The sequence below is a fragment of the Cucurbita maxima genome, unplaced genomic scaffold (assembly GCF_002738345.1).
Source record: "Cucurbita maxima cultivar Rimu unplaced genomic scaffold, Cmax_1.0 Cma_Scf00016, whole genome shotgun sequence".
NCBI classification, from domain to species: Eukaryota; Viridiplantae; Streptophyta; class Magnoliopsida; order Cucurbitales; family Cucurbitaceae; genus Cucurbita; species Cucurbita maxima.
In genome coordinates, this window is record NW_019272032.1 from 4,899,443 (window position 1) to 4,908,674 (window position 9,232).

Here is a 9,232-nt window from a genome sequence, read left to right on the forward strand (position 1 = left end):
GGGGGGGGATATACACCCGCATCTATCGTATCCCCTTGTTCTCAAACCCTTTTTTGACAATGATTCTCTTCGAGGAAATCCCAATCCATCATACCAAAAGGCCTTTTCATATCCAATTTAGTAGCCACCCCTGTTTCTTTTTTCCTGACCCATTCATCAATAGCTCAGGAAATATAAATATATATAATTAGTTTCTTTGAACCAAAATGCTCACTCTATTTCTTTGACCAATATATTTTCTTTCTGATGGTCAGTTAAAAGAAAAACGCATTGATTCTCTCTGGTGGCTGCCACTATGCTTATACTACCTCGAAGAAATCTATCCACCCTCAAAATTAAAGAGATCGAACAAAAATTGCATCTGTCAGCTTTGTAAAATAACCTTCCAACTTATTTTCCTATACTTTCATTCGTGCTGTCTTTCCCTCTCATTTCCCCTGCATCATTGTTCTTCCTCTTTTCTTTTCCCCCCTCCCTCGCTCTCATGATCACGAATTTTGGGCCACATCAGTATAATTAGTAAAATAGGAAACACAAGTTCTTTTACGACGTTTAACCATGGTCACAAGTTTTTGGTCAGCCAGAAAGGAAGATGACGAAATAATTAGAGTGAGGATTTGGTATGTAAAAATAAATAAATTTTCACAAAACATTTTGTCGAACAGGAAACTTCCCCTAAAATCGTCAAGTACAGAAATTGTCTTTTATTTATGTTCGAAAGTGTTTCAGCTTCAGCAGGTTCTAGATAACAGGCATGTGTCACTCGGAAAATCAATCATTTTCATATCTGTCAAGTGTTAACCCTTTTCCAAACCACCAGAGAGAGAGAAAAAATCAAATAAATAGCAAACAAGAAGAAATAGATGAAGAAGTAGAAGCTCAATCAACCGAAAATGCAAATTAGGGAGTAGTTAAATTCAAATATCCACGTACATCATCGTAATACTCTTTGGGAAGCCCATCAATAAGCGGCTCTTCCTTGCTCAAGCTCCTCCTTAAAACTGACCATCAAAATCACCAAAACCTCCAAAATGAGAAGTTACGATAAATTCAGTATCTGAAGAGTGAATAAACAAGCTGCAACAGAGCTAACCAGGACGAGATGAATAAAGCTTTAAGAAATAGGAGGTTGAAAGCTTCGGTAAGGTTGGGGAAGCAGAGGGTAATGGTGGAACTGGTGAGCATCTCAGCCAAAGCACCTGTGCCAACATTATAGTTCCGAAACAACCAGCAGGCTGGGAAAGGACTTGGATGCTTGCACGAACGGATTAAAGGACAAGGGGCTCCTCAATTTAATTTATTTTTTAAAAATAACAAGATAAATGAGATTACACAAATTTCTCCTAATTTAGGACACGAAATCACACAGATATAAATATGACTTAATCAAGATAATTCCTTAAGTAAATTACAAAAATGCCACTGGTGATATGGGTGCCACTAGCCCCAACCCGCTTTCCTTCTTTTGCCTTCTCAATTATACAAATGTACATTTGTAGCGTGGAGATTAATCTTTTAGGGTACATTCACCTTTATGTTTCAATCACTCGTCTTCATCTACTTTTCATGTCAATTACTTCAATACATTACATTTAAAATTCATTGTTATTATTTTATGTTTTAGTTTCTTTATTTTCTGGAGTTTTATTTCTGTACTGTAGATTTAGTTTAAAATTTAAATTTTAAATGGAGACGTATTACAAAAGAAAATCGACGGAGTCAGCATCTTATTTGAATAGAAGTAAATAAAAGTAATGGTAGTTCAGATAGATATCTCAAATAAGTAAATTTAGAAGATTTACAAGCATTCCAATCCAAGAATTATATATATAAATAAATATATATATATATATATATTGTCACAGATGTAGTATCTGAGACCATGTTCGTAGGCCAACCTCAGAATCAATTTTTTCCCTCGAAGAAAAGTGTAAATAATATTTAATCATTTTCATATTTGATTTAACACTTCTAAAGATGCCTCTAAAGTCCGTTCCATTCCAATACACGTCTGTATCAAGAAACAAACACCAACAGAGACCTAAAACACAACCATAAATTGGCAAGACGCCAATATACGATAGAACAGGTGCATTTTAATCGTTTCAAGTCTTGAAAGGCTAGATAGATACAAAAGAGCAGGTCAACCTTCCCTTCTCATTTCCCCCTTTTTCATCATCCAACAACCTCACCTCTCCCCATCAATATGAGTACTGTCTATGCCTTTTCTTCCCAGCAGAAAATGAAAATGATCTGATCCTAAGTCTGCATTACTGATCTCGAGTCAAGACACCAACACTTAAAGTTCGATCTCGATAACTCATAAAGCATATCTGGAGTCATCTTCTCAAGATCTTTTGCACTATAGGAATCAAGACTGTGAGAAACATACTGATCAAGGGGAGGAGCAATCAACGGTGTCCTAACTTGTCCATGATGATTAAGACTGCGCATTCTCTTGTACAATCGCATCGCTGATACACAATTTTCATAGGGGTCGTGCACACCCTGCCGAATATCATACCTGCAAAACCATGGCCCTCACAGATCATCCTTCACAAGCTAAAAACAAGATTAAAGAGAAAAACATGCTACCACCTACCAAGACAACATTCTCTCATTTTCCATCCACATGATCAAATTTTATGTGTAAAATACCACACTATACAAGGCCAAATGAATTTGATTCTTCAATATGGAAGATGCAGAACATTGGATTTGCTCATGAGTTAGCAATGAAGCGGAAAATGGCCAGCTGGCCTTTGGCGGCTCTTCTTAGCCTTAGCTTAGCCGGTTTCAAGTTCATTTTCTTGACCCTTACAAGTTTATTAAAAAATAATAAGGAATCCATATTCAACTAAAAACATTCTAGGATGATGTGTTGGATACAGTTTTTTCATTCTTATTGATATCCAAGGCTCGGTTTGATTACCGGCACTAGAACACGTTTTCCAAAGCATTTTAAAAGTATAGTTACTTTTTAAGCATTGAACAAGCCTAATACCTATAGTTACAAATATGGAGAGTCCGTGAGGTACCAGAGCACAATGATAAGCATTAAGAACAAATCTAAGATTTAATAAAGAACGCATTTATTCTTTAAGCCCAACCTAATACCTAGCGTAACAGATATGGACAGACCGTGAGGTATTAGAGCACAATGATAAGCATTAAGAATAAACATAAAAGAGTTAATAAAAAAATGTATGTGCAATCGCAATAATTTCGTTGGTGTTGTGAAATTCCTTCCTGCTCGCTTAGATCCTCTCTGGATGGCGGGTTTATAGTCTAGCAAAAATACCATGGAGAAATCCTACAAGCTTACAAGAGCTTTAAGTTGGCTTTTATATCACTCTTGAGAGGAACAACAAAAACTTTAAAGACCAGTCTGGGACTAACCCCCACTTGGAATAATTTGTTTAGAGTTTTACATAATTTTTCCCTTTTTGTATCAATAAATAATAATTTTGATAGAGGTCGCTTTTCACATACTCCTGGGGTTTAGGTTTTTGGCTGGGTGATATCTTACTTCCCTCGTCCTCCATTTTGTAGAGAATAATGAAGTTTTTATGTTTGTTTATTAATAAAATACTTGCTTCAGTTGGAAAGAAACGAAAAATTACCCTATCATTCTTTAAATCAATATGAACCAAAGAATATTACCCCAAATATGTTCGAGTAAGGTACTTGAGAGAATGGCTAACCAAATTTGTTTTCATCAATGGAGTATATCTAGCAGTGTCCCTGCAGAAAATGTTTCAGCCAAAAGGTGAATGTGTAAGAATAATGTGCACAAAAAAAGAGAAGCATGTCGTGTAAAATTCAGAGCAAAAACACATTATCATCCCCCAACGACAGGATTTATTGCCAGAAAAAATCATGTTATCAAATGCAGATCACTTAAAAGTTCAAATGCATCTCATTTTCAATAAAAGTGAAACTAACCTACGCATAATTACAACCCAAGTTAGAGAAAATTCACCTTAACATATGATCAGGATAATTCATTCTCAAGCAATCTAAATCATGCTCCAAGTCATGGCCGACAAGAAGCCTAGCTTTACCACCATTCACTCTCAATCTCTCGATGGTTTCTCCATTTAACAAGATTTTTAATACTTTTTCTTGGACTTCTTTCAGTGGCATGGCATACCTTACACGTTCTTCCGTTAGCCCAGTTACTTCATGCCTACAACATTACCAGGATATGAGCATCTAACAGGCTGGTTTCTAAAAGCTAAAACCTTCCTTCAAGAGCAAGACAAAGACACAGACAAATACCTGTAATTCGCAATTGGTATTTGTGGTTGTACAAAAGTATTGAAAATCAATTTCTCGTCTTCATCAACAAGGCAGATCCCAATACAAATGTCCAGTGTGCCATCACTTCCACCGCCAGCCATTACACAATCCATAGCTATTGCTCCAAGGCCTCGATCAGAACGGTCTTCATCATAACAATCTGATAAATCAGTTGGCAATAGACTTGTTCCCTACAACAGAACCCCAATCAAATTTTGAAATGCATGTATGATATCATAAGCACTTTAATAAATAATAATCTTAATCGTTTACCTGATATTGCAGAGGGTTACTGATATTGTGCACTTTAATAAATAATAATCTTAATCGAGGTCGTTTTCAATAAAAGTTCAAATGCTATTTAGGGGCTTGATGAGACCTGCAAGTGAGGCTTGGTATATTGAGCATTAAGATCTCGTTGTGGGCATCGGTCTTTGCTTCTCTTTATATATATATATATATCAACTAGATCTTGCACTTTTGGATCGGAGTCCTTTTCTTAATTAGTGTTGGACTCCTTTTTGGGGCTGTTTTCTTCTTCTTCTTTTTTTTTTTTTTTCTTGTTTTGTATGGACGTATATATTCTTTCATTTCTCTCCATGAAAGTAGGTTCCGCATTAAGAAAAAAAAACTAATAATAAATGGTTCAATTTCAAGATTGATCTAGAAATATATACTACCAGTAACCTTATTTTTTTAAGAGAACTATCAGTAACTTCATTAATTTTCATATATGATGCATAGAGCACAGGCGACTGACTTGGCGAACAGGAGCTGTTAAGCGGCAAATGTCTTGATGCCCACTGAGAGATGTGCGATCATCAAGTACTCTCAAACAAAGCCCACAACCTTGCTCCAAGAAAATTTTTGAACAATTTGATTTTGAAAGTGGACCTAAAAGACTGGATTGTAATAAGATGGTGTTATGATATATTACCACAAAAAAAACACAAAATATCTCACCATTTAGATGTTCCCTCAATGATTCAAATGATTTGCAGTGCTTTTGGCAGACCCCACATCTAGGCTGATGAACAGAGTGATACGAAACTCTCATGTGCTCAATAAGATGCTCTTTCTTCTTATATTGCTTGTAGCATGCAGAGCATTTATGTCTGTAAACAAATATACACTATAATTTCCATCGTCAACGTCAAGTACTCAATAAGACAAAAATTGGAAACAATTGCAGAGGGTTAAATGAAAAGATGCCAACCTTAGGCATTCTTTGGTGGTGATAGAAGCTGCCATGATAGTTTCTTCTTTTCTAATAAGAAGACAATCAAATTCAATTCAGGTAAAATAGCAGTACAGCCTCATTAAGGATGGTCAGTCAACAATATTATATACCGTAGAGATACTACAACAACAAAGTGAAACCCTCTCCTAAGAACCGTGTATACTTATTGGTTTATGGGAGTGATATTGGTAAAAAGGAAAAGATGTTTGGGGAATGCGTCATTTCCGAGCTCCACCTTATAATGATCTCTTTGGTTGGACTACAAAAGGAAATTTCGCAGATAAGAGAAGAGATGTACAAATTACAAAATACTTTGGAATATAACTAAATACGTTGCTATTTTTTAGCAAGAATATAAAGCAATCTTAAAAGAATTAATGATCAAACTTCAGACGATAGAAAAGCGAAGGATGGCTGAGAGAAGAACTACGAGAAAAATCGAAAATAAATCTCTCTCCAGCGAATTTGACAAAGGATTATAAAACTGGTGGAAGCGCACCTGAATAGATCGTTCGTGATCGCTGCAGAGCTGCAAGTGGTGATAGTTTGGTTAGAAGACGCAGTGGAAGAGTTGTTTCCAGCCCCAGGCCCACATTCTCACGAGCTTTTTCGAAAACCCTACTGCAATGGAGACTTTGTATGGATTAAAAGAAAGAAGTACGAACAAGAGAGGAAGTTTTAAACGAGCAAAAGCACCCGGGTTGAAAATTACAGGGGGTGGGAAGAATTTTGTAAGATTTTAGTTAGTTATTTAAATTTCGAAAAAATAAATATCTGATTAATTTTAAATTAAATGTAAAAAGGGAAAAAATAGATCAAATAGCACTTTCTCACGTCCGCCGCTTGCCGAGAGCTCAATATTCAAAACTTTTTACAGATCTGAAATTTTTCAAATAAGAGAAAGTAAGAGGGAAATGGTGGGGGGAAAGGAAGGCCAGCAGCGACGGGTGCTTTGGGTGGCTAACGGGGGAACGGGGTGCCGAAGCTCTGAGATTGGGGAGGGGGAAAATGGAAAGGAAAAGGTCCATTTATTTCAGAAAGAAACATGAATTTCTAATCAATAATTTATAAGGACTAATCTGGTCTTGCTCTAGCAATTAGCAACAGGGGTATACAAGGGTGTGTGGGACGTCTTTAAACTTCAACTGTTTATGCAATTGTTTGAATGTGAATCCGAAACCAAAACATACATTTTTGTCCACCGGAAGGCCTCAACCCTGGTTTCACTATCTCCTGCTGACTACAATGTCAATGGATTTTTCGCTTGAGAATAGTTGAACAGAAAATAAAGTGTCGCTAGATCACAAAGTACGAGCTTCTAATTGTCTCACGTCGTATACTAAAAAGTGCACTCTAATCAATGAATATATTCCATACAAACTTCCAAACTAACTGACATTAGCCACCCCGAGCCTCGCGTCTTGTGGCATCATGCAACAGCTCGATATCAACACCATCCGGTGGAAGTTGAACATATCTCACCACCGATCCCCTGATAAAGCAGTTTCTCACTGAAAGCTGAAATGAGAAAATTTAACTCCATTAGTACAACTAAACCAACAAAATTACAGGTAACACAACTAGAGGCTGGGAGAGAAACAAGTTCCTACACGCTTCGAAAGTCGTTCTTATGTATCCTGAGCACATAGCCTTTTAAACAAGGTTCACACACCCAATCTAAAATTTCACTCTGGTCACAAGATACCTTTTAATCCAAACTAAAATTTCACTCTGGTCACTTAACAGAATTCACCAATCATAAAATCAGCAACCAACATCAATGTCTTTCTATTACCCACAGTTCTGATTTATTTAGTGACCATAGTGACATTTTAGATTGGAGTTGAATCAAGAAAGGAGAAAAAACACAAAACCCATTCCACAACAAACATAAACAAGAGGCTGGGAAAAATATCAAATTCCTACTCTTCAAACCAAAGTTTACACACCATGGCATGATTATGCTGGCCCCAAAAACTGTGGTCTTACTACATAAACCGAGCCACAGAAGGATTTGAAATCAATCAGAAAAGACCACCGCAGTACTTAGGCTACGTGTTTGTTAAATAATCTATAAAGCTACGTTCTTGATACAAAATGAGTGTTCTTGGTCTGAAGATAGTCCCTACTTATAAACAGCATTTAAAATATTTGCATAATTAATATGCGAGTGCTCTCACCCATGTATTTACTTGACATTTAGACTCAAGAACAAAAAATCTATATCTCATTCAAACTGTGTAAAGGTACACGAGATCATCCCTTCATTTACTAGCTAACTTGCAACCAACCAGAACAAACAAAGGTAAAATACAATTTTGGTCCTTGAGTTCGAAAAAGTTTCAATTTGGTTCCTAAGTTAAAGAAACTAAAACCAACCATCATATGTACAATATAATGGATTCAGTTTAATATACTTGCCATTTCGACTTGTATCGAAATTTTAGTTCACAAGAATAAAAGAGGACTAAAGTCCTCACAATTGACCGGAACAGAAGAAGGAAGATCCCAAAAAAAATAACAACAAAAAAAAATTCGCACCAAATAAAATCCTAAACCTCGTTACCCTCCCCACTTCCAATCATCAGAAAGGAAAAAGAGTACAACTCAGTGGTCAAGGCATTTTACTTTCCCCAAGAGGTAGTAAGTTCAAATCCCTGCTAAGAACTCTAACCAAGCAACAAGATCACTTGAAATTTTCACCGGATCGGGACCGCCCACAAAATAGCTTGAAAATTTTCCCAAGAGAAAATTCAAGAAATACCAAAGGATGAAAAAGACAACCTACGTCCTCAATTGAAACAACATTTATAATTAAAATTTTAGGGTGACAGTAACAAACGGCAGTACAAATAATCTGTTAACCATAACCACATATCATACATCTCGCCAGAGAACCTTACAGTTATTAGAATCAAAACAGCAGTAAATAGTAACTAGAGGACAGAAGAAGCAGAAATGAGGAGAATGATGCCTATAACAAATGGTAAACAGAGAAAAACAAGATCGAAGTCACCCTAGACTCCAGCGCAGGTCAGCAGAATGCGTGAGAGCATAAAATAATCAACCAAATATATCGGTTAAATATAATTTATGCAAAGAAGTTAGATACCATGTGAGGGTATTTGTCTTGATCAACAACCCTCGTGTTTTCAAGTTTGATGTTGAGATACTGATCTACAGAGTGCAAAGTTCCTCTGATTGCTAGGTCGTTCTTCAACTCAACCGTCACCTCTCTGCCCACCAAGTCCTTGAAGTACGAGAAAAACAACTGACAAAAAAAAACCCAAATAAAAGTCCGAACGCATGTAAGCCAGAGATTTTAGAAACCGTGAATGATCTGAGACACGATAAGATGAAACCAAAAAGGAGCAACGGCTTAAGCACTAAAGTACGATTAACAATAACGAAAACCTAAAACGATGGAAACCAGTACTTGAATGAAGGAGGAATTACCATTTTCACTAGAGATTTAAACTGCCGGCCTTCAGTCTATCTGCTTTCGACGTTCGACGACCGGCAAAGGTCGAAATGCGGCCCGACCTATATCACAAACAGAAGGGAAAACGATATTAGGGAACACGACGAGTGCCTTCTCTTCTTTTTGGGAGTTTAAATTGTAAAACTTGCCTAAATTATAAAAAAAAAAAAAAAAAAAAAAAAAAAAAAAAAAAAAAAAAAAAAAAAAAA

At 36.3% G+C, this 9,232-nt stretch overlaps 3 protein-coding genes across 7 annotated transcripts in view; all 3 read right to left on the reverse strand.

The window, feature by feature from the left end:
* LOC111491264 (protein PALE CRESS, chloroplastic) overlaps positions 1–1,277 on the reverse strand; it is a 5,986-nt gene extending 4,709 nt beyond the window's left edge. The window contains exons 1-2 of the mRNA XM_023140093.1: positions 1,094–1,277; positions 934–1,001 (exon numbers count right to left, since the gene is read on the reverse strand). Coding sequence (XP_022995861.1) covers positions 934–1,001; positions 1,094–1,211 — 186 coding nt within the window. The 5' untranslated portion in view covers positions 1,212–1,277. The remainder of the gene's footprint in view (positions 1–933; positions 1,002–1,093) is intronic.
* Positions 1,278–1,915: 638 nt separating this feature from the next.
* LOC111491129 (apoptosis-enhancing nuclease) lies at positions 1,916–6,570 on the reverse strand. 5 transcript variants are annotated; one of them, XM_023139895.1, is made up of 9 exons: positions 6,042–6,570; positions 5,778–5,801; positions 5,519–5,569; positions 5,266–5,417; positions 5,063–5,196; positions 4,282–4,493; positions 3,983–4,189; positions 3,664–3,744; positions 1,916–2,524 (listed from the first exon to the last, which is right to left on the reverse strand). In XM_023139895.1, exons 3-9 carry the CDS (start codon positions 5,551–5,553, stop codon positions 2,260–2,262), a joined length of 1,086 nt encoding a protein of 361 aa, XP_022995663.1. In that variant the 5' UTR covers positions 5,554–5,569; positions 5,778–5,801; positions 6,042–6,570; the 3' UTR covers positions 1,916–2,259. The 5 variants fall into 5 exon arrangements, with proteins under 5 accessions (XP_022995663.1, XP_022995662.1, XP_022995661.1 ...); XM_023139894.1 differs by having other exon boundaries at positions 5,706–5,801; XM_023139893.1 differs by having other exon boundaries at positions 5,653–5,801.
* Positions 6,571–6,677: 107 nt separating this feature from the next.
* On the reverse strand, positions 6,678–9,151 carry LOC111491131 (sm-like protein LSM2). Its single transcript, XM_023139897.1, has 3 exons — positions 8,999–9,151; positions 8,655–8,813; positions 6,678–7,060 (listed from the first exon to the last, which is right to left on the reverse strand). The coding sequence occupies exons 1-3, from the start codon at positions 8,999–9,001 to the stop codon at positions 6,941–6,943; spliced, it is 282 nt and encodes a 93-aa protein (XP_022995665.1). The 5' UTR covers positions 9,002–9,151; the 3' UTR covers positions 6,678–6,940.
* Positions 9,152–9,232: the final 81 nt, after the last annotated feature.